We start from the raw sequence: 25,989 nt of genomic DNA, 5'->3' as shown, positions 1-25,989 counted from the left end.
GGAGGCCTGGGGCTGCCCGAAGCCGGTAGCGCTCGGGCAGCCTGGCTCTTAAACAGAGCCGAAGAGTCGGGGAGGAGCAGAGCCGCCATTTTCCCGGACATGTTCGGCTTTTTGGCAGTTCCCCCCGGTCGGGGGTTTGACTGCCGAAAAGCCGGACGTGTCCAGGAAAAAGAGGACGTATGGTAACCCTACTATAGACAGCTGCAGTCTACAGGACCCTGGGCTGGAACCCGGATAGAGGGCGGGCCCGGGTTCCCCTCAAACCTCCCAATTGACCTGGACTGTGGGTTCTTCCAGAGGGGAAGGCCTCTGGGCTGTTCCCCAACCCACATGGTGAATCTCTGAGGCAAGAAAATCTGCCAATAAGCGCAGGACCCACCAAGATAGAGGAGGAACTTTGTCACAGTAACTAGTGACTTTTATTGTATAAGACTACTTGCAAATGCTTTTCTTGGTGATTCATAACGTTTGTCATGGAGTGCTTAGAGTAAAAAACAGTTAAACTAGTCACTCACTTGGGGAATGGTGTTAAACACTGTTGCTCTTTTTAAAAGCCACTCCTACTGAGCGTGTTATTTATCAACCGTGCTAGTCAGAGATGATTTCCTTATTCCATCGGTCACTTTGGCCAACCTAGCACTGGGAAATGACTTAGAGAGATTTGAAGTGAGAGGTAAATCAGAAATTACCTGACGTCATTTTCACAAATATTTCAACTTCAGTTCATTAGATTTATTTTGCCAGATTGAAAGAATCATAAGACTGATTGCGACTGGTGAATGGGGGCATCTACAACACAGATGCCAGAGAGAGTACATTGTATTTTGGAGACTACAAAGTGTCATTTAAAGTAATTTTGTCTTCATTCTTATCTGGAAGGTTCAGAGTGTTTTGCACTGAAACATCATTGAATCCAATTTTCAAAGTGCTTGATTAAATTCCCTAATTAGGAATTCCCATCTTTAATCACTCAATTTCTGAAAATTGGGCCTATAAAAGGCTGGACAAATGGTCAGATTAAGCAAATACTGGCCAGAAAATAATACCAATACCTCTCTCATGACATTCATTTCTGCAGAATTTATAAAAACAACAAGGAGTCCGGTGGCACCTTAAAGACTAACAGATTTATTTGGGCATAAGCTTTCGTGGGTAAAAAACCTCACTTCTTCAGATGCATGGAGTGAAAGTTACAGATGCAGGCATTATATAATGACAAGAGAAGGGAGTACCTCACAAGTGTAGAACCAGTATTGACAGGGCCAATTCAGTCAGGGTGGATGTAGTCCACTCCCAATAATAGATGAGGAGGTGTCAATTCCAGGAGAGGCAAAGCTGCTTTTGTAATGAGCCAGCCACTCCCAGTCCCTATTCATGCCCAAATTAATAGTGTTAAATTTGCAAATGAATTTTAGTTCTGCTGTTTCTCTTTGAAGTCTGTTTTTGAAGGGTTTTTTTTGTTCAAGAATAACACGAAAGCTTATGCCCAAATAAATGTGTTGGCACTTTAAAGACTATCAGACTCCTTTTTGTTTTTGTAGATACAGACTAACACAGCTACCGCCTGATGCAGAATTTGTTTTTCTTTTGTTTTGTTTTTTAAGTTTCCAGCCACTATGGTGTTGTGGATGTTTTAATTCGAACAGGGTTGTGGCCATCTTAAGATCCATGAGTGCTGTCAGTGCAACCAATTCAAGGGACCTGGTTAGAGCAGTGTTTCTCAAACTGGGGTTGCCACTTGTGTAGGGGAAAGCCCCTGGCGGGCCAGGCCGGTTTGTTTACCTGCCCCGTCCACAGGTCCGGCCGATCGCAGCTCCCACTGGCCATGGTTCGCTGCTCCAGGCCAATGGGAGCTGCTGGAAGCGGCGCGGGCCGAGGGTGAAACTTTACTGAACATTACCATTTTTCCTCCTAATTTAAATCCTTGCATCCATTACTTTTTTTTCTTTAGTAAGATGGTGGTCTCGCAATGTGTATGTGTAATGAAGCACAGCTGCATACATAGACAGACATCATCATTGGTAGGAATCGAACCCAGGGCCCTCCAGGTCTTACACCACAGGTCTCCTGCTTTCAAAAATGATTCAAACAGATGCATAAGTAGAAAATAAATTGTACTGTGCAGTCCCCAAAAGCTGGTTGGGTAGGTGCGTGTACACATGCATGCCTGCATGCACACACAGTAGCTGTACCTGTCTAACTGAAACTTGAGAGCTAAAATTTGGGGGGATTGCAGGTACCATGGAAGTTACACAATCAAACTTTACTTTCTTAAGGCTTTAGCTTTCAACATGTTATGACGCTTGAAATTCCTTGCCAAAGTTTTATGCCAGTTCTGTAGTGTGCCCAAGGCTTTGGATTCAATGTCAGTGTTTTAAGATGATGTGGCTACTATAGTAACACAGATCCATTATGTTTTTTTTCCCTCTGAAGAGAATAGCTTCCCTGCCTGCATATGCAGTTGCATAGATAATGGCCCTGAAGCCATCCTTGAACAGGGACCAGGACTGTGCTATAAATACTGCTATATGTGTATATAAGGTGCATTAAAAAACTGAATCATTTTATTTCCCACCATTTTACAATCCCCAAATGACTCACCTTCCACTTAGTCTCACCACACATGATTTTTCTATTCACTCTGTTATTCATCTTAATAATAAATCAGGCAGAGAAGAAGAAATCTGCCTTTGTAAAAGCAGTTAGAAAAGGAGTGCATACTGTATACTCCTCGAAATCTCATTTCTCCTCATATCCTGCTTCCCTAATTATTTAATTGCACTTCTATGGCATAGAAGCTGTAATAGCAAGAGAGTCTGAGACGTAAGCCCTTGTATTAGAGGCCTGGTATGGAGCCTGAGGCCTGGGCTAAAGTAGTAGTTAAAGCTTTACTGATATAAAGCAAAGACAAGCTGTGAGCAAGAGGCAGGACCTGCTCACAGAATTTGGCAAGAACAGGGCTGATATTGCAGAAATAGACATTCCTAAGAAGTGCTAGGCACAGAGTACTCACGCAAACACATCCCGATATTAAGTGATACCAGAACATCCCAATATCAAGGATGGTACAAAAACATTCCCCAAGGATAACAGGGACACACTAACCCCCTCTTAAAAGATAAGGTCAGGATGACAATACGTAATAAAGATGTACAAGGTGATGGATGATAACTAGCCATGTCAGGGGGCAGTAACCAACTATGTTAGAGGGGCAGTACGTAACTTGTTTGATTTGGGGTGTAAAGATGTATTTCAGAGAGAGTGCATTTGTCTAGCCTCGGGAGGAACCGAAAGTCCCGCCACTCACTGAGCTGGCCCATTGTTAGGGGCATACATGTATTTTTGGACCGGTAAAGTCTGTGGGATACTAGTACTGTCCTTTGTTGCAATAAACCTGGCCTGGTGCCCTCGTATTTGACGGATCTTGTGGTCATTGGGCGGTTCACTCGAGGTCTGCTGTGCCGCCTGTCTGCACAGAGCTGGGGCAGCACACAGAAAGAACACAGACACGCAGATGAACATCTAATTACACTGGTGACCCACAACCACTGATCTGGTAAGTAAGCAATCTGTCCTCTGTAGGAATCGCAATCTAACATGACAGAAAACCACGAGCTACGGAACTCCCTTATCCCCTCCCTGCAAATCCCCACAGAGTTTCATGAAATTTGAACCCACTGGATTGCCAGCAAGGGTGCCCCATATGAATTTTAAAAAGAAAATGGGGAAACATGGACTGGAATATGTAATGCAATGGCAAAAACTGAAGCTTTAAAAACAATTTGCTTAATCTGACCATTGCTTCCAGCCTTTTACAGGCCCAATTTTCAGAAACTGACTAACTTTTGCTGAGAATTTACGGTGGGATATGCAGAAAAGGCAGGCCCCTTGTGTGAGGTGCTTAAAAGACTGCAATGGACCTGGACAGAAGAAGCGGCTAGTGCATGGAAAGCTTGAAAAAGGGGTTAATGGAAGCACCTACTTTGATCGCCCCTAACGAGTTCCCCTTCATGTTGTATCCTAGTGTTAAACATTTCTGTATTGTTAGTATGATCACTCAGGATACTGGTGCTGGGGAAAGACCTGTTGTATACTATAGCAGGGCGTTAACAGCTCCAGAAAATAAACTGGGAATCTGTGAACAACCTGCTCTTGCTGCTTACTGGATACTATAGAAAGCCCAGGCAATTATTGGAGCAAGTAAAGTAATCGTTAAATCCATCATGCTCTGGGAAATCTACTGAGTGAAGAAAATGTATCCAAAGGTCATGTGAGAGTGAATAAGGCTATACAATGGGTCTTTGCTCTCGTGACAGAGACTGTTAAATTGGTCACCCTGAAAGAACCTGAAATACCTGTACAGGGCCTGACTTTAAAGGATCAGAAACATATTTGTAAGCCCCAGGAGGAATCTAAAGTGCACCCTGTCTTTAAGGCAACTCCAATTGAACAAGTACACCTCTACCTCGATATAACGCTATCCTCGGGAGCCAAAAAATCTTACCGCGTTATAGGTGAAACCGCATTATATCAAACTTGCTTTGATCCGCCGGAGTGCGCAGCCCCCTCCCCTCCTCCCCGGAGCACTGCTTAACCACATTATATCAGAGTTCGTGTTATATCGGGTCACATTATATCTGGGTAGAGGTGTAATTGGGAAAACAATTTGGTTGGTGGATGGTAGTTCATATTATAAAGAAGGAAAGCGAGTTACAGGATTCACAGGGGTATGCCTAACTGGAGGCAAATACTTTAATCCTTTCAATACAAGCTAGAGAAGGAAGGAACACAATCCGCAGAAGTGTCAGCAATTGTAGAAGTGTTGGAGAGAATGAAAAACAAACAAACTGAAATAATTATTTGAACTGATTTGGACTATGTTTATAAAGGTACCACCATTTATCTTTCATGGTGGAAAACTATGACTTTTAAAGGAACTGATGGATCTAAAATTAAACACAAAATCCTTTGGCAACGAATGAAAGAATTGGTGGCACGTTTTAATAAGGTCAGAATGGTAAAAATAAAATCACACAAAGGAAAAGGTCCATTAAAATGGGGAAATGAATAGACAAATAAGCTTGCAAAGGAAGCAGCAATCAATGGTACAATATGGAAGGTTGTGCTCGTGGCAGTAACCACACGGGTACAAGCAGAACAAAAAAAAAATAATAAAAACAACCAGGAAGGGTTGCTATTATTACAGAACATGCAGGCAAAAAATAAGTTAATACAGCAGTGGATGGCAAAATGCCCCTCAAAGTGGCAGGGCGTTCCATTGAAAAAGGAAGGAAACTTAATTTTAGCAAAGCCAGACAATGAATGGGTCTTAGTCATACGTCAGCAAATGCAATATCTTATTCTGGGATGGATACATGGTTCTGTAGTGGGGGAGACAGCTAAATTAGAAGAGGCATTGAAAAAACTTGAAAAGATGGGCTGGTGGCCTGGAATGAAAGAGGATTTAAATATGCATATTCATAGCTGTTTGACATGTGCCAAACAAAATCCTGGTAGAAGGAAAAGTTGAGGGGAGTTAATACATCAGGCGTTAAGGGTCCCCTTGAGTGGTGGATTTTGTGGGACCTTTGCCTGCTACACCTAAAAAAAAAATTCTATTTGTAATTGTAAATAGCTTCAGCAAATAGGTGGAAACATTCCCCACTAGGAAAGAAAGTAGTCTGGCAGCGGCAAAAGTTTTAATAACAAAAATCTTTCCCAAATGGGGTTTACCACACAGCATTAATTCTAATAGACCAGCTTTCATCAAACATGGGTACATGGGCCAGTCTTCCCCTACCATTACACATCCCCTCCCACCTTCAAGCTAAAGGGCAAGTAAAAAAAACAACAACAAATCTCTTAAAATTAAATTTTTCAAAGCGTGCAATAAGTTGGGACTAATTGGGACATGGTGCTTCCATGGGTTCTGATGAGACTCTGGAGCCGCCCAAATCGCGTGACAGAATTTAGTCCTTTTGAAGTACTCTTTAGAAGACCCATTTCCAACTGGGAAAATCTACTGTACCCCCCCAGATTGGGACACACTGAAAACACCAGCAACAACAATCTAAATAAACAGTCTCAAATACTAGTTGTGTTCAGTCTAAAAAGTAACTGCAGCACAACAAGCTGTAGAACAGCAAAAAATAAATCAAGCATTTAATAAAAGCAGTAATATGAGGCAATGGCAAGTAAAAAAAACAAGAAATGGTTAAAAATAAACCAGCACCTAAAAAAAAAAAAATCCAAAGGGAGACTGGCAAGGACCATGGTCAGTCATAAATAAATTGGGACCCTCATTGTATCTTGTAGACAAGAGGGTCAGCCTCGGTAAAAACATGCCATGCAGTTAAAGGAATATAAAGTTTAAACTGTATATTACATGTTCTGTGCTTTTTTTTTTTTTTTTTAAAAATAAACATTTTATGTTGCTTTAAAAAAAAAAAAAAAAAGAAGCGATTGTTAATTTTTATTTTCATGGGATATAATGCCATCCTGAATATGGGGCTCTTGGGTGCAGTGGTAATCGTCCCAGAGGCAAATGAATCATCAAGTACCAAAAAAGTAAATCAAATACTTTTTGTGACCAAAAACCTCAAGCAACTCTACTATACTGGCTGCAGCGAGCCAAACCCATCCTGCCAGAACTGTTTTAAAATTGGAATGTAAAGCAAAAGAAAAACAACAAACGGAACACAGCTTTAAAGAATCACCTGTGGCCATATCAATAGCCTGGGCATGAAGTATCAAAAACAAACCCAGACACAGCGTATTCCCACAAAACACATGAGTAAAATCAAGCAAAGAATTGAAAAGGGACTGACTTTAATGAAAGAGAGACAGGGACTGTATACTTGTTGTTGGAAGGTGAATAAAAAGGTTAACTGTAAATAACTCATTCCCCTTGCTGTATCTCCTAACACCGGTTCTAGTAATACACCTAAAACAGAGACCTCCATTAACCATCAGGCCAGGTGTATGGTTGATGAAGCATGGTACTAGTATCCCACATAGTCTACTGGACCATTAATACTTGTATGCCTGTAACAATGGACCAGCTCAGTAAACAGTGAGACTTTCTGTTCCTCCCTAGGCGAGACCGAGACACTCCCTCTGAAATACATCTTTATACCCCAATAAAAACAAGTTACGTACTTCCCCTCTAACATAGTTAGTTACCGCCCCCTGATGTGTCTAGTTATCACCTTTAGCTCAGGCCTCATACCAAGCCTCTAATACAAGGGCTTATGTCTCAGGCTCTCTTCCTACTACAGAAACACATTAAACAATCTGGAGAAAACAGTGAACAGGAGACAGGCTGAACTCCTGCAGCAAACAGAAAGCTGGAATGGACAGGTGGGCAGAACAGGCTGGGACTTTGAGCAGGAAGGATCATAATGTACAGCTGAAATTATTTTAATCCGTTTATTCCCAGTGAAGGGCTTCTTTTTTCCTTTGTTTTTTCAGACATTGCTCTTGTGATGTTGCACTCCATATGCGTTATGAAAATATGCTTATGAATGTGAATATGATGTAACTGGAATATGCTTTATGCAAAAGGTCTCTTGTAAGGTATCATTACAAAGCCTATAATCTACTGAGTGTGTTCATCCTATTTGTATGAATGTATCATTCTTGTATCTGAAGCTAGAAATATGAAGTATAACTCTGAGGTCCTATTGTAATTATGCAAAGTGTGGGCCATTAATGGTGGCTTAGAATCTTGATGGCTCCCATTGACTAGGACAATTGGTTGTGAATGGGTTTATTTACCGGCAAGCTTTCCTGCAGTCCGTGGGTAATGAAGAATGAGGTCGCACAGGGACATGTGACCATGTCACCTGATGCTGAAATCCATCTTAAATCTGGTACTTTTCCATTTAGGAGGAGGGGTGGGGACCCAGAGAGACAAAAGATTCCCGCCATGTGCAAAAGCTATAAAAGGGGGCCAGTCATGAGAGAGCCCCTGCTTTACACCTAAGATGTCTGCTGGGACTAACAAAGACTGTACCAGGGGAAAGGATTGGGCCCAGACTAGGAAGGAGTCTAGTCTGCAAAAAAAGCTTATTGGAACATCTCTGAGGGTGAGATATTACCTGTATTCAGTTTCTTAATGTATTAGGCTTAGACTTGCATGTTTTTCTTTATTTTGCTTTATTTTGTTTTGTGACTTACTTTGTTCTGTCTGTTATTACTTGAAACCACTTAAATCTACTTTTTATACTTAATACAATCACTTTTGTTTATTAGTAAACCCAGAGTAAGTGATTAATACCTGGGGGAGCAAACAGCTGCGTATATGTCTCTTGTGTGTTATAGAGGGCGGACAATTTATGAGTTTACCCTGTGTAAGCTTTATACAATGTAAAATGGATTTATTTGGGGTTTGGATCCCATTGGGAGCTGGGTATCTGGGTGCTGGAGTCAGGTAACCTGCTGAGCTGTTTTCACTTAAAGCCTGCAGCTTTGAGGGCGTGGCTGAGACCCTGGATCTGTGTTGCAGCAGGCTAGTGTGTCTGGCTCAACAAGGCAGGGTTCTGGAAGTCCCAAGCTGGCAGGGACAACGGGCTCAGAGGTAGTCTCAGCACATCAGGTGACAGTCCCAAGGGTGTCTCTGTGACTGAACCCGTCACAACTCTCATTTATAGAGACTCTGAACTTAGCAAAAGGAAGCAAGGAAACACCGTTGGAAAGAGTTGTGAGGGCTTATTCTTGTATTTATTTATTTTTAGTGTTTGCATTTTTGAAACCAATAAATCTCTTATTTTCAAAGTACACCTCTACCCCGATATAACGCGACCCAATATAACACGAATTCGGATATAACGCGGTAAAGCAGTGCTCTGGGGGGGTGGGGCTGCGCACTCCGGTGGATCAAAGCAAGTTCGATATAACGCGATTTCACCTATAACGCGGTAAGATTTTTTGGCGCCCGAGGACAGCTTTATATCGAGGTAAAGGTGTATTCATATTCTGTCTGAAAGCTTGTAAAATCATTCTCAGTCCTCTGTGCCCCCACATCCTTCCCCGCCCCCACAAGCACAACACGTGATTCAAATTGCTTTGCTGTGTGACATGAAAAACAAAGCTGACAAATCACTAAGCTGCCCACCTGCTGAGGAGTCTTGTTACAAAATAAGTCTCTGCTGATGAGGCCATCGCTGTGTTGCTATTGAAGGCACTTGGGAGAGTACTGCAGGATGACAAGAGAAAAACTCAAAGCATTTCAGCACTGTGGGTGAAATAGCTAATAACCAATACAGTCAAATGAACAGTTGCTAGAAGATGAAGTCCTTTGCCTGTAAGTAGCATTCTCTCATTGTGCATGACTTGAAGGAGAAGATGGCCTTAGATCTCAAATATTCTTCACTGATGGTGCAGCTCAGTGAATACACCTTATCCATTATGTTATCTTAGCACACACTTACTTACCAATGGGCTGCACTGAAATCCCTTTCACAGCACACTTACAGCCTTGACTTTGTGAGAGAGCAATTGCTTTACTTCAAAGAAAAAAAGCCGGTCTAGTCTGAGAAATGCATATTCTTCATAGAGGCACTGCTTTTTATGACTGGAAATAGTGTCAGAATAGCCATTTCATTGAATTTAGAGCAGTGGTTCTCAAACTTATTTTTTCGTGGACCACTTGAAAATTTCGTGACCACTTGACAGACCCTTTATGATCTTTCCAAATGTTGTTTTTACTGTTTGCTAAAAAAAACCCCAACTTAATAATAATAAACGTTTTTTTGTTTTACAAATAAAAGCACACAACTCATTTTAATAACAGTAGTCTTACCTTTCTAATGCGATGGATGTGCCCTCTCTCCCCCGCCCCGGCAGCCCCTGAGCTGGGGCTGAGAAGGAGGGGGGAGTCTCTCCCTGGCAGCCGCAGCCCTGGAATTGGGGAAAGTCGTCTCTTTCTCTAGCCGCCACAGCCCTGCAGCTCCCAAATTCCCCCCACCCCGTCTTCTCACCACACTCCCCCCTCCCAAAGCCACTACCTATCCCCTATCTCCCCTCCCCCCCCCCAAGGCCACCACCTCCCCTTACATGTGCATCTTCTCCAGGATCCCAGGCTCCTAATTAGGTGGATGGCTCTTCATTCTGTCATGTGCGGCCACCCAGGCGCGCATCTTAGAGGGAACTATCCGCAGGCCACCTGAATAGAGCTCGTCCGTCGACCACAGTTTGAGAACCTCTGACCCTAGATGATATTTGCTGAGTTTTCAAATAGACAGGAAACAGAAAAGCAGATGCATCCTGGGGAAAGCATGTTTGTACAGAGCCTAGCACAATGGAGTCCTGGTCTCTGGCCAGGGCTCCTAGCACTACTGTAATAAAAATAAGGTGTTGTTCATACTCAAACATACTATCTTGTGTGTCAGGTAAGCTACTGTGCACACAACATATACCAAATCACAAACACACAATCACAAAAGCCAGGATATGAAAAGTTAACAATCTAAAAATACACATCTTCTACTTCTCCACAGACTGAAAGTCTCCCCCTCCCACACACACACACACAGAGCATAGCACACACATCACACACTTCACTTTGCCCCTATGCGGATGCCAGACATACTAAATGCATAGATTTAGAAGCCAGAAGGGACCATTATTATCATCCAGCCTAACCTCCCATGCTCCTTATCTCCCACCATGATGACCTAGTCTGACCTTCAGCTCCCCCCTCGCCAAACTACATCTCCCTCCCAGGAGAGCTGATATTGCAATGTGTGTGGTGGATAAGCTAGTGAAGAGATCTATGTCTCTAGGTGGAAGAGTAGAATTAGTGTGTGGTGTTAGATGCCTTAACTTTTTTTTTGTTTTTTATTTTGTGTTAGATGTAGTGTGTGTCCACTATCCTTAGCTGTGTATGAATTTGTCCAAGTTTAGGTTTTCTTAGTTTTCAAAAAGTCCTGTTGTTTGTGAAAGGTTGCGGGTCTCTAAGGCTTTGTTTGTATTTAAAGCTACATTATATCTATGTTCAACAAACCGTTTCATTAAACCATTGTAAAACCCTGTGTGAACATTAAATTCAAATTAAACCTGTCTTATACCAAAGTGATTGAAATTGAGTTCAGAGTCTCCACTGAGGATTGCTCTGATTTAACTAAATGGACTTAAAATCACATCTCCAGTTAAATCGGTGCAAATTTGAATATATAAAGGGCCTGATACAGGAGTAATTCCTTCCATGAAGAGCAGAATCATTGTGGAAGAGCCCAGGTGCTGGCTAAGGAGGAAGAAGGAAAAGAACAGAGCTTGGGAGAAGGTTCTGGAGCCAGTGACTTGGGGAGGGGAGAGGGAAGGAGCAGAAAGTGGGGTGGGGGTGGGATAAAGGGCTGAATGGAGGACTGCTGTAAAGGAGAGCTCTTTAGGTTCCTAAAAAAATAGCCAGTGTGGCTTAACAACCATGCAAAAGAAGCAGTGAGAGATAAAAAGGCATCTTTTAAAAAGTGGAAGTCAAATCCTAGTGAGGTAAATAGAAAGGAGCATAAACACTGCCAAAGTAAGTGTAAAAATGTAATAAGAAAAGTCAAAAAGGAGTTTGAAGAACAGCTAGCCAGAAACTCAGAAGGTAATAACAAAATGTTTTTTAAGTACATCAGAAGCAGGAAGCCTGCTAAACAACCAGTGGGGCCCCTGGATGATCAAGATACAAAAGGAGCACTTAAAGACGATAAAGTCATTGCAGAGAAACTAAATGGATCTTTGCTTCAGTCTTCATGGCTGAGGATGTTAGGGAGATTCCCAAACCTGAGCCGGCTTTTGTAGATGACAAATCTGAGGAACTGTCACAGATTGAAGTGTCACTAGAGGAGGTTTTGGAATTAATTGATAAACTTAACAGTAACAAGTCACCGGCACCAGATGGCATTCACCCAAGAGTTCTGAAAGAACTCAAATGTGAAATTGCAGAACTATTAACTAAGGTTTGTAACCTGTCCTTTAAATCGGCTTCTGTACCCAATGACTGGAAGATAGCTAATGTAACGCCAGTATTTAAAGAGGGCTCTAGAGGTGATCCCGGCAATTACAGCCCGATAAGTCTAACGTCGGTCCTGGGCAAATTAGTTGAAACAATAGTAAAGAATAAAATTGTCAGACACATAGAAGAACATACATTGTTGGGCAAAAGTCAACATGGTTTCTGTAACGGGAAATCATGTCTTACTAATCTATTAGAGTTCTTTGAAGGGGTCAACAAACATGTGGATCCAGTGGACATAGTATACTTAGATTTCCAGAAAACCTTTGACAAGGTCCCTCACCAAAGGCTCTTACGTACATTAAATTGTCATGGGATAAGAGGGAAGATCCTTTTATGGATTGAGAACTGGTTAAAAGTCAGGGAACAAAGAGTAGGAATAAATGGGAAATTTTCAGAATGGAGAGGGGTAACTAGTGGTGTTCCCCAAGGGTCGGTCCTAGGACTAATCCTATTCAACTTATTCATAGATGATCTGGAGAAAGGGGTAAACAGGGAGGTGGCAAAGTTTGCAGATGATACTAAACTGCTCAAGATAGTTAAGACCAAAGCAGACTGTGAAGAACTTCAAAAAGTTCTCACAAAACTAAGTGATTGGGCAACAAAATGGCAAATAAAATGTAATGTGGATAAATGTAAAGTAATGCACATTGGGAAAAAAAAACCCAACTGTACATACAATACAATGGGGGCTAATTTAGCTACAACTAATCAGGAAAGAGATCTTGGAGTCATCGTGGATAGTTCTCTGAAGATGTCCATGCAGTGTGCAGTGGCAGTCAAAAAAGCAGCCAGGATGTTAGGAATCATTCAAAAAAGGGATAGAGAATAAGACGGAGAATATCTTTTTGCCCTTATATAAATCCATGGTACGCCCACATCTTGAATACTGCATACAGATGTGGTCTCATCTCAAAAAAGATATACTGGCACGAGAAAAGGTTCAGAGAAGGGCAACTAAAATGATTAGGGGTTTGGAACGGGTCCCATATGAGGAGAGATTAAAGAGGTTAGGACTTTTCAGCTTGGAAAAGAGGAGACTAAGGGGGGATATGATAGAGGTATATAAAATCATGAGTGGTGTGGAGAAAGTGAATAAGGAAAAGTTATTTACTTGTTCCCATAATATAACAACTAGGGGCCACCAAATGAAATTAATGAGCAGCAGGTTTAAAACAAATAGATGAAGTTGTTCTTCACACAGTGCACAGTCAACCTGTGGAACTCCTTGCCTGAGGAGGTTATGAAGGCTAGGACTATAACAGGGTTTAAAAGAGAACTCAATAAATTCATGGAGGTTAAGTCCATTAATGGCTATTAGCCAGGATGGGTAAGGAATGGTGTCCCTAGCCTCTATTTGTCAGATGGTGGAGATGGATGGCAGGATAGAGATCACTTGATCATTACCTGTTAGGTTCGCTCCCTCCTGGACCCCTGGCATTGGTCACTGTCAGTAGACAGGATACTGGGCTGGATGGACCTTTGGTCTGACCCAGTATGGCTATTCATATGTTGTCTTTGGCTGCTGAGGAAGGGAGGAGCTGTTTGGAAGTGTGGCTGGAGAGAGGAAGGCTCCTGTGGCCAGACTGGGGAAGGTGGCGGAGGCAGGGGAGAGGTGCTGTGGGCTTCTCAGGCCAAGAAAGAGGTGGAGATGAATGGATGGCTGCTGCCAGGGATGAACTGAGGATAGAAAAAGATGGAGCTGGGAGCTTCTTGGAGACAGGAAGGTGTGAATGTTGGGAGCAGAGGTGGAAGCTGCAGGGGAGGGAGGAGATAAGGGCTTCAAGTATCAGAGTAATGCTGCTGCAAGGCCGAGAGCAACACAACTCTGGATTCTTGCCAGCTGACAGGGTAGGTAATGGCAAGGTATTGCGAAGGTGACACCTCCCACTGCCTTTTCAGAGCAACTGATTCGATGCCACCACCTGTTTTGTGCAGGTGGGAGGTTGGAGACTGCCACTGGAGAAGTGCAGCAGCATCTGTACTCTGTATCTGATGTTGGGACCCCATCAAGACCAGGCTGGAGAAGGAGGCCTAGTTCCTCAGACCCAAGGAGCCAATCCAATGTTGTTTCTGTTCCAGTTCTATAGTAGAGACCACTTTGACACTGCACAGAATCCCTCCTCACACAACTGACTCATTTTAACCAATAGAATTGCAGCTTTAACTGCAGAAGACACATGGTGATTGGTTGGTGTCTCTGCCACAGTGACACTAACAAAGACCTGAACTGTTGAACAGGCCCTGACTATAACTATAAAATTATAGACAAGAATTAACAACTTTTCTTAGAGTCTAATTTCTTCAAAAATAAATTATTCCAAATCTTTTCAATGACTTTTAATTATTTGGGAAGTTTGAAAAGTCAGTAACAAGCCACGTGTTAGCTAGAGCGGCTCACAAAAATGAGAGACTCAAAAAGGGCCCATTTTAAATTAATTTAATCTCATAAAATGCCTAGCAAATTTACTCTAAAATGTTCAAGTATTCTTCATACAAAATAGACATTCAGTTCCTGCTTTGAGTGAAAAACTGAAACCCAACCTTAGTTGTGGAGATGCTAACGAGCAGCTCCATAATAATAATTTGAATGTCTAAAATACCTTCCATCTGAGTGTTTCAGGTTTTCAATTGGTTAATTTAGCATTAAAATACTCCTTTGTTGTAGGCGAGTAGCATAACTGTCAGAAAAAAGGTAAAGATTTTCACAAACATAGACCAATTTTTTGCAAAATATTTTTTTACTATAAATAATAAAAATGTGAAATGTTTTGATAAACTCTAGTAAGAGTAATATTCCCTATAGAAAGATGAATCCCTACCCCAGATTTTGTTATAATGGATGCTTGAATAGGGTCTGCTTTAGTTAGGTTACAAAACCATTTCATGTATTCTCTTTCTTCAGATGGTCATAGCTTTCCCAAACCTTTTGACTTTTGGGATGAAATTGTCTCTGTTTGATCTCTGCTGAAGGCTTGTGGTGGTATTTGGATATTTTGGGTGAAAGTAAGAGGATTAGATATTCTCATGGTGAGTGCTATGGAAAAATGTAAAACAGAGAGGAAATCCTTTCCGCTGTTCTTGAATTTGGTGAGGTTGAAAAAAGTAGCTTTTGAGTTTTAAAAGGCAAGTTTTTAGCAATCAAGTGTTAGGGCAACATTAAAGTTGAGATCAAACTCTCAGAACTCAGGAGAATCCCAGAAATTAGAGTTGTTCTGACATTATCTCTGTTTTCTGCTCTACTTTGTCTTGTTAAATATGAACAAATTATTTTTTTCCTATTCATGTGTATGCCATAAAATGTACAGACTGCACAATATTATCAGGTTAATGTCAGTTAGCTTTAACTTCAGAAATTTCCTAACTTTTGAGTCTTTTATCTCGCCTTTACCACTGCACTAATTCTAATTTTTTGGTTTAATTAGAAGTAAGAATATGCATTGCTTTTATAGGTGAGTTTTGGTTTTCCTTGCTGTTGCTTTCTCCTGAAACTCCTAGCTGTCTCTTTCCAGCTGCCACAGTTAGCTTCTGTTTGTCTCTTGGTATGTATGCACGCATGCTCCTTGGAGCTCTGTGTTTTTGCCTTTGGCTAATCTATCTGTTACTAGACAAGTGGGTGTAGATGGCAGGGCTCAGCAGTCTGAGTCCGAGAGTAGTTTTCTTCTAGAGCCGGTAGTGATTTATTTTCCTCCATAGTTTATGCCATTGTAAAGAAATATGTAGTATGAAATATTTCCAAAAAATAAAAAGGGAGGGGCAGTGATTCTCATAGGAGTAGTTATGTTTTAATAAACAGATGGGTTTTGTACTATCACTGACAGAGAGAAACCAGGATTGGGAAACAAAAGCCCAGATATGAACTGGCTGTCACTCGTGTGTGCTAATCCCTGAATCTTTACTTTGGAAAATAGTAGCATGTAGTTAGCAGTCTAGTTCAATACTAGAAATGTTCCACAGTAAAGTTAATGCTAATTAAGAGCTTCTCCTCATAAAATTGACTTTCTCTCTCTGTAACTCAGTCTGTTACAGGTGTTTTTCAATTAAAATCCTGTCCATTCTTTACTTACAAAGCCACAGCAGCATTAATTTCATCCATTCTTTACAGGGGAGGTAATACTAGAATAAGAGTTTTCTGAAAGACCTAAATTCCATTTAACTGAACAGAGAATCAATATTTTTCCCTATGGCAGTCAACAGAGACATGAATTTTAATATAGGAGACCAACTATATCATGTATGTAAATTTGTAGGCAACCATAATTCATAAAGGTACCGCACAGAAATATTTAGGAATGCTGACATTTAGCTTACCATCATGAAGCTTCTAAGATAATGCCTTGCCATGAACAAGGGCATTTCACCTCTCTCTCTCTCTCTCTCTCTCTCTCTCTCTCTCTGACCTATAGTTTCAGACTATCTACAGACTCAGGCAGATGAAAGCGCCCTGCTTTACCTTTTGTTCTCATTTTTAAGGTTGTTTTCACAGCCATAAAGGCTCAAGAATGAAATCTTTTTTTTTTTTTTTTTTTTTTTTTGGTAAGCAAAACACTTAAAGCACTACAACAGCACAGCTGTGCCACTGCAACTGCGCCACTATAGTGCTTCAGTGTAGACACTGCCTACGCCGACAGGAGGGATTCTCCCCGGCGCGTAGGTAATCCACTTCCCCAAGCAGTGGTAGCTAGGATGACTGAGGAATTCTTCCATTGACCTAGAGCTGTCTATACCAGGGTTAGGTTGGTATAGCTACGTCTCTTAGTGGTGTGGATTTTTCACACCCCGAGAGACGTAGCTCTACCAAAGTAAATTCCTAGTGTAGATCAGGCCTTAGAGTCTGGAGCACAAGATGGACGCTTCCTAAAAGAAGTGCCAGTTCACTGAATCACTGCCCAATTCCACCCCGTTCAAAAAGTGAAGGTGCCGTCCCCTCACCAACGAATTTAAAATCTAAAGCCCTGATATTGGGATGAGTTTCACCCAGACACTCCCCCGTGCTTGCCCAGAGCCCCTTTAAAGTCCAAGAGGGTTCTACCCACACAGAGCTGATAGCAAGAAAAGGCATAAGTTTAATGTCTGTATTGAAAATAATCATTTACAAGATTCCTTTTCAAAGAGGGATTTTAAAGGACGTGTGAGTGGAGGCATAGTAGATAGGGTCAGGAAGGGAGAGGTAGACATAGATAGGCATCTGCCTGAAAGAAGTCATGAAAGTTGGCATGAAAAAAGGACTCACAGGCCTTGTCTACACTTGCGGGGGCACGTGAGTTACGTGGAGCTACATGCAGCAGTGAAAGGTAGGCTGTGTCCTCAGTGGGGTACGTAGCTTCCTGTGGCAGTGAAAGGCTCTGGCAGGGCTGAGACAGCAAGGTACTACACTGCAGAAATAGCAGTGTAAACATGGGAGTCAATGCTTGGGCATGTAGAGAGCCATCTAGGGTATATATCCTAGGGTTATGGCATGTCTTTATTCACCTAAGTGGTGCTTCACTGTCCACACTGATATTTGTACCTTTGCTAGCTAGGCATGCAGTGTCTGTACTTTATGTGTCTCTGCAAGTGTACATCTACTCACAGAAGGCATGTAAATGCATTCAGTGTGGGCTGAGTGAAGAGAGCATTTAGGGATGCAGAAGGAGACAAGAACAGAAGTTGCCTGGGGTTACACTGTAGAGACTTGAAAGGGAGAACAGAGACCTTAAATATGATTTGTGATGCTGTAGAAACAATGAAGAGATTGTATGGTGAGAGATGATCAAAACTGTGTTGAGCAGATTGTAGGAGAGGCACAGTAATGACGGGAAGACCAGACACAGGTGGTTGCAGTAGCTGAGGTACAAAACTAGAAAAAAATTTTTATGGTGGGAATAGAGAGCAGTGGGCATATTTGGGATATATTGGGGAGGAGAAAGCAGCAGCATATGGAGTTATGGGGTAGGACTGGTTGAAACATCCCTATTAATTTCAGCGAAATGTTATGAAGAAAGTGACATTTTTGTTCCCTTCAAAATGTATTGTGAAAATTTTTGACGAGAAAATTCAAAATGAAACAAAAAAGACCTCTTTCACAATGAAAACTTTCACTGTGGTTTTAGGAGATTTTTTTTTCTTTTTTCTTTTTTTGTTTGTTTATTTCTTTGTTTCAAACCCTCCCCCCTTTTACTGTTTTTCGTTAGAAAAGGGTGAGGAGAAGTAATAAAGGGAGAGAAATTGGGAGAATTTTCATCTTCCTCCACACATGCACTTTTTTTTTCCCTTTTAATACTTTTTTTCTGCTTTTTCCACAGAATAGAGGAGAAGTAGTAGGGGAGGGCTAACAAACAGTGAAAATCAAAATTTTTTTTTCTTTAGATGACAAAAACAAAAGCTTTGTTTCAAAAATTGAAAAATGGTGATCAGATGAGATATTTTACATAAAAATGTTGGATTTGGTTAAAAAGCCATCTTGTGTCAAAAGCTTTTTGTGTGGGGAAAAAAAAATTAACCAGTTCTAGTTGTGTGCCTCTGGGACAGGGATGAGGGTGAGGTTGTTTATGCAAATGTTGAGTGAGGAAGGAACAGTTTTGGAGGAAAGTTGGAGGACATCTCTGTTCCCCCAAGCTAAGTTCCTTGTCAATAAATACATCTCTTCTTACCAAGAAAACCAAAGCTAAAAGTCCCATCTCTGAGGTCGAGTGCGGAAATAAGTGAGTTGGTAATTATTTACTATAGATTTATTCGTGCACTTGTAATTGTATTATATGGGCTCATCAACCATTGTGTTTTCATGCACTGAGCACAAGAGGCTGATGAACTGTGAAAATGAAAAGGCAAATGTTTATAAGGATCCCTTTTGGGGGGATGGGGGGATATACAGGCTTATAAAACATTCCAGCAGAGAATGAGTTTTTGTGTGTTTGCCAGGATGGTTATTTTTGACAAATGAGTACATTTTGAGAGGAGAGAACACCCATCTGTCTGTATGAAATTATCTGTTGGGAGTTTACATGGGGATAGGAAATGCAATGTTAACTTTTCTGTCACCCTAAATTTATGAAATCTTATGTCTGCTTCGTAAAATGAAAATAGTGGGTTATATTTAGGTACTCTAAACATGTATAGTGGCCCTAATTCAGGAAAGCATTTAAGCACATGATTAAGTCTGTCTTTGTTTGGGACAACACTTAAACTTCTTTAAGCACATACTTAATTCCAATTGACTTCAGCACTTAAAACAGGGCTATACTCCACTTTACAATTTGTAGCTTTCCTTGAGTACCCTTGGTGGACCCACTAGTGCAGTTACAACCCGGTGGTTGGCCATCAGTTGTTGAAACCAAGGAAAAATCCTGATGTAGACAGGGTTCAAGATAGTCCGTCATGCACAGGTAGGACCTTCTGCAGAACTACAACAAATTCCGAGCTGTGACAAGAATTTTAAAAGAGCTGCTTGAGGAGCTTGCTGGACCATTGATGTTGAGTTTCAATAACATCAAAGAAGTTCCAGAAGACTGGAAGAAAGTTAATGTTGTGCCAATATTTAAAAACTGTAAACAGGATGGCTGGGTAATTATAGGCCTGTTAGTCTGATACTGATCCTAAGCAAGATAGTGGAGCAACTGATATGGGACTCAATAAAGCATAACAGGAGGATAATTAATGCCAGTCAAATTGGATTTATGGAAAACGGATACTGTCAAACTAACTTGATGTCTTTTTTTTATGAGATTACAAGATTGATAAAGTTAATAATGTTGGTGTAATATACTTAGACTTTTCTAAGACATTAACTTGATATCACACCACATTTTGAATAAAAAAACTAGAAAGATATAAATTAACATAGCACACATTAAGTGGATTAAAAGTTGGCTAACTGATAGGTCTCAAACAGTAACTGTAAATGTGGAATCATGATCGAGCAGGTGTGTTTCTAATGGGGTCCTGCAGTGATTAGTTCCTAGCCTAACACTATTTCACATTTTTATCAATGACCTGTAAGAAAACATAAAATCATCACTGTTAAAGTTTGTAGATGACACAAAAGTTGGTGGAGTAGTAAATAATGAAGAGAACAGGTCACTAGTACAGAAATCTGGATCGGGGGGTAGTGATCGATCTATCGGGGATCAATTTATCATGTCTAGTGTAGACGCGATAAATTGATCCCCGATTGCTCCGCCGTCGACTCCTGTACTCCACCGTGGCGAGAGGCGGAAGCAGAGTCGACGGGGGAGCGGCGGCAGTCGACCCCGCGCCATAAGTCGACCTACGATACGTTGACTTCAGCTACACTATTCTCGTAGCTGAAGTTGCATATCTTAGGTCGATCCCTACCCCCCCCCCATACCCCTACCCAGTGTAGACCAGGCCTAAGTTCAGTAGTTTCTAACACTTCAAATATAGAGGCTCTCCTGTTAATACTGAAAGGAACTGACACAGATAACTTCCAGAATTCTAGAATAGTTTCTGACACTCTAAACTCAGTGGTTTTCAAATTTGAGGTTCAAAATTTTCTGCAGAAGCTAAGCTTATTTAAAGATGTTTCTAGCCATTCTGCTTGCAAAGATAAATCTAATTACCACAGCTATTTTAATTCAGAAACTTACTGAATATATAACAGTGGTGGGCAACCTGCAGCCCATCAGAGTAATCTGATTGCGGGCCATGAGACATTTTGCTGATGTTGACCATCTGCAGGCATGGCCCCCCGCAGCTCCCAGTGTCCACGGTTCGCGGTCAGCGTCAGCAAAATGTCTCGTGGCCTGCAATCAGATTACCCTGATGGGCCACAGGTTGCCCGCCACTGATATATAACATTGAAGAATGTGCAGTTCTTTATGGCCTGAAACCAGTGCTAATAGAATCCAATTGAAGTCTTTTTCATGTATTTACAATGGCACTGGATCAGGCCTGATATTTTAAATAGCAATGTATACATGATACTTACTGATAGATTTATCTAACAATAGACATCTATATTAAATATTATATTAACATTCAAATGTAGTGAATGCCAACACCTGTGTGGCCATATATGGCATAATGAACTTTTATTTTAAACAACAAATTGTTATTTATTATAGATTTTCATGAGGGAAGTGTGGTGAAATGTGGCATATAGAATTCCGAGACATATGGTTATGTGAGGGAAAAGATTATCTTTTTAGGGTGGCAGATGGAATGAGTGACCTGGTATTGATGTCATGATTGTGGGAGGAAAGGTTAAGAGTCTGCATTAGAAACATACATTGAGCAGGGGCAGTTTGGAATAGGGATGTAAAATATTAAACAGTTAACATTAGGCTTACTGTTAACCCACCCTAACCATTAACCTCCAGCCCCAGGCCAACTGGAGCAGCCCCAGCCCCTCTCCCTTTAATCAGTTAACCGGTTAAATGATATAATTGTAATCGTTTATGGTTAACTTTTTAATCAATATTTACATTCCTAGTTTGGAAAGGTAAAGAATATCACTGGTGGTTATATTTTGCAGAGGGATAATAGCAGTCAGTCATATTCTCCCTGTATAAGAATTGTGTTTTCTCTCTCTCATTGTACATGATATAATTCCATTGTGCTGGCTTTACTGGGACTGTCACACAGGCAAGGATGTGCTAGAATGGTGAATAATGTGACCCTTTGAGAGCACACACTTTAGAATATGTTACTGGTGTCTAAAAGCCAGTAGAGGGAGGAATTTCACTTCAAAAGCTGCTGGAGATCTCTGCCTTGTAACAAAACTGAAAAGAGGGATTATTTGCCTTGATTTAAAAAAAAAAAAAAGAAATTAAGTATCATGAAAAGTGATCTTAATAGTATTAATGTCCCCTAATTATTTCCTTGTATGTATTTGTAGATGGTTACAATGACAGCTTTTCTGTAGTCTGGATGAATTTAGTACTTTAAACTTCTCCTCCTATGTCAAGTTTCTCATTCCTTCTTCTAAGGTGATTAAACTGGGTCTCTTGGGTTTTGGGGTGGGGGTTTGTTTTGTTTTTGTTTTTAATTTCAGATTTTCTTTTATAATACTATGTAGTTCCCCCCCACACACACACACTCCATGAGTTCTTGAAAATGTCTGAACCATTTTTCCTTAGACTTTTCTTAGAAAACAAACACACACCAAAATAATTAGTTTATTGACTGACAAGCGTGACAAATTTCAGCCAAAATTATTAAAGTTTGGCAACATTATAAGCAGCTGAAGAAGACCTTTCACAGAGCAAATGCTTGTGCAGCCTTAGCTAAAGATATCTTTATGCACTCTACTTGTAACTGATACAGGAATTCCACCTCTTTCTAAAATAAAAATAAATACATAAATTAAAAACTGAACAGAGTGTAACTTTGCAGAGAATAGAGATACAGATATTCCCAACTTTCCTTCCCAACTCCATCCAGTTCACTACTTCTATGTGAAATCTTCTTTCAAGTGGTAGGATTTTTAAGTTAAAACCCCATAGTAACTGAGTACTCTATCAAACTTTTTTAGTTCATAAACTTATTCCTATGCTAGGTCAAGCTGTGCTGATTCTGTATGGCCAATGTGAGTATGGGTACATCTACACTACAGCGGGGAGTCGATTTAAGATACGCAAATTCAGCTACGTGAATAGCGTAGCTGAATTCGACGTATCGCAGCCGACTTACTCCGTTGTGAGGACGGCGGCAAAATCGACTTCTGCCGCTTTTTGTCGGCGGCGCTTACTACCACCTCCGCTGGTGGAGTTAGAGCGCCGATTCGGGGATCGATTGTCGCGTCCCGACGGGACGTGATAAATCGATCCCCGAGAGGTCGATTTCTACCCGCCGATTCAGGCGGGTAGTATAGACCAGACCTATGTCAGCACCAGCACTGGAGAAAGGAAACAGTTTGACTGGAGATCTGAACAGTAACTAAATGATTAACTTGGAAAACTTGTCTTTTGTTGCTTGGCTGACATTTTTAGAAACATTGCATAGCCTGTTTTATATAACTGATTCTTTTTTTAAACTGACAGATTTGCAACTTCACTTGAGTGTTACATAGTAAGCATGAGTCAGCAGACAGGCATTAGTTCCTTTGTTGGTTCACACAAGAAGTAGAATAAGGTATTAACATAAATCCTGGTAGTGGCCTTTTAGTTTGGCATAATAGGTTCAGCAATTTCCTACAGTATCCTTAAAATACTTTATTGTATTACATTTATGTGTTATTGTGGGTTGGGATTGTATGTAACTTCTATAGCAAGGCAATATGACAGATGTAAGATCTGGGAATTCAAAAGCCTGTGCTGAAAATGTGCGAGACAAATATGGACTTTTGGGACAATAAGTGGATTTCTTGGAAAATCCCTAGGCAGAGTTTAATGCACATTCCCTAACTCTGGTTATGCAGAAGCCCAGCCTTTTGAAGCTTACCACTGAGGAGATGGTCATTGTTTGCTGATTACCTGTTACAGAACACAAAGATCAAAGCCCCGAGCACTATAAAAAAAACTGGCTAGTCTGCTCAGTCTTGTTTCTGGATCTAAAACAAATGAAATGTGGGGAAAACCTGTTTGTAGATTTTGAAGGACTAAAACCTAAGAGAACCCTAGGTTGGATTTGGGGTGACCTCTGGTAAGCTTTTTAGTATGCATATAGGTTCTTTTATTGGTTTAATACCTTTTCTCTGTAATACCTTTACCCTGAGAATAAATCTGCTTGCTTAAAAGGAGTTGTATGGTAATTTATAATCAGGTTTGGAAGGATTAGATTTTTATTGGTGTATGTTGATGTAACCATACAAACACAAATGGAAGGAAAAATATTTTCATCAATAATAATAGAAATGTACAGATAGGCAAAGTAAGAAAAATGCTGCTTAAGATCATATTAGAGTTTTATTTAGGATTAAGGATATTTACTTCGTATATTTTGACGTGAAGTTGACAAGCTGTGTTTTAATGGGTAAAGCTTTAATTTTTTGACACTCAATGTCTACATTAATAATTATTGTCTGATCCACCCTGTTGTCTGACCGCCCCACGCCCATAATTTTGCACAACTGTGAAAATTTAAATAATTAAAAATTGAAAAAAATGCTTAAAAAGAAGCATTGATATTATCAGTTGACAAAAACAATCAAATTCTGCCAAGCCTGTTTATAATTGTGGTCAATACACTGATCATAGCCCTGAGAGAGAAAGCAAAGCACAGATTCTGGCCTTTCTAGGCGGTCTGGTTTGCTGGGCATTTCACAGTGTAAGGCAGAGAGTTGTGCACCCTTAAAATCCCCAGTCAGGAAGCAGACAGGCATTTGTCTCTTCCCAAGAGTGGTGATGTCTGGAAGCCGGAACCCTAAAGTGGGTGCCTTTGGTGGACCACAGAGGGGGAACAGAGATGCGGTTGCCCTAAAGTTGTGCTAGCTAGTACTAAATTTTTTCTTTGTTTGGGACTCTAAATGTGAAAAGGTGTCTTGCTGAATTTACAACTTGGTATTCTGTGGAACTGAGCAAAGGGGCAGAACTTAGTTTGGAATAACTTTTTTCAAAAATTTTTTTGTTTTTGTTTTCCTTATTCCCCGTTCAATTCTGTTTTACACATATGTAATTTGAGACTTCTTTCTAATGAAGTAAAAATGTTCATAGCACATAGGAAATGCCCCCTCCATCCCTAATGGAATATTTTTCTCTTCCAGCAGTCCTTATAGACAGTAATAGCTTTCTTTTTAAAGTGCTGTTAGGAAGAGACTCAAGGAAATGCTTTTATTAATGCTTCCATTAACTCTGGAGAGGTTTCCTGGATTGTAGATTTAGGTGCTCTCATTCTGTCACTCAGAGTTATACAGCTGTATTGTACTAGCTGGTGTGTTTCCAACAGCTTTAGTCGACTGCAAAATTTTCCATCTTTTTAATGTGATTTTTAATATCTTCCATTTTCTTTCCAGTTCTTTTACCTATTTGCACTGAGATTTTACAACTAATTTCATATTACGTTTTGTCTTATTTATAGAGACCTTTTTGGAATATAGGAAGTGGTAAATATAAGACAACTGAACAGGGAAAGCTATAACAATGAAGAAGTGTTGGTATTTGGCTACTTGTAGTATATTGATTCCTAGTCATGCTTTTTGTGAAAGCATACAATAAGCCTGTGCTGATTCTATCCCAAAAAATAACCTATTATAATGCACTTAGTCAATTTTATTCATATGGTGATTCACTTAATTCCAAGTCCATGGCTAAAAAAATATTTTGCAAAACACATGTATGCACACCAATAAAAGATGTGAAACAAAAACCTAAAGTTCTCCTCCACTCAATTTGCCTCATATCCCAACTCAGTCCAGTCTGTTCCTCTCCTTGCTTGGCTGGTCAGGAAGATGAAAGTGATGGTGGATATTGTAGCACAGAAAATGCCATCTGAAAATGATGTTCATGTGGCCAGGAGCTATCTTACGAAGATCTTGAGAAGTTCCATGAGGTACAGTACTGGTTTTACAAAGTGCATCATTCCCATTCCTTCTCCTTTGCAGAATCTCTCATTCCTTTTGCCAAACTTAGAGGAAACCAGTGTGAAAGTCCTCTCTTTCCACTTCCATTTCCTCATACACCAAATGTTACCTGTGATGTGGTAGTTTTCTAGTCTTGTGTTTCACTTGTCATATGTGTTAAAAAGGTCATTTTCTCGTAATATAGAGACTTTAACTTCTTTGGTGCACTGATGGCAGAACTGAAGCACTAAAGGTATGGTGTCATGAATTTACCTAAAAGACAACTGTAGTTTACTTCTCCAATATCAACAGCACTGAAATAAACTGAGGAAATAAAAAACTCCTGGCGGCTGCTGCTAAATAAAAAACTCCTCCTCCCTCCATCCCTCAACTCTTCCCCCTCCCTCCCAGCACCTCCTGCATGCCGGGGAGCAGCTATTTCCCAGTGTGCAGGAGGTGCTGGGAGGGAGGGTGGGGAGCGGGGACAGGGTGGGCTCGGGGGAGCGGGTGGGGGTGGAATCATGTCTGGGGCCGCTGGCCCTGCTGATCAACC

The 25,989-nt window shown here is 40.7% G+C and overlaps 1 protein-coding gene across 5 annotated transcripts in view; it reads left to right on the top strand.

The window, feature by feature from the left end:
* SHROOM2 (shroom family member 2) overlaps positions 1 to 25,989 on the top strand; it is a 196,310-nt gene that overhangs the window by 105,037 nt on the left and 65,284 nt on the right. For 3 of the 5 annotated variants that reach the window (XM_034757277.1, XM_034757266.1, XM_034757291.1), the window contains one exon: positions 25,322 to 25,426. The exons of the other annotated variants lie outside the window; for them this stretch is intronic. In XM_034757277.1, coding sequence (XP_034613168.1) covers positions 25,322 to 25,426 — 105 coding nt within the window. The remainder of the gene's footprint in view (positions 1 to 25,321; positions 25,427 to 25,989) is intronic. 5 annotated transcript variants of the gene reach the window in all.

The sequence above is a fragment of the Trachemys scripta genome, chromosome 1 (genome assembly GCF_013100865.1).
Source record: "Trachemys scripta elegans isolate TJP31775 chromosome 1, CAS_Tse_1.0, whole genome shotgun sequence".
Lineage (NCBI taxonomy): Eukaryota > Metazoa > Chordata > Testudines > Emydidae > Trachemys > Trachemys scripta.
Note: the sequence above shows the minus strand (reverse complement) of the source record. Positions and strands in the feature narration are given on the sequence as shown.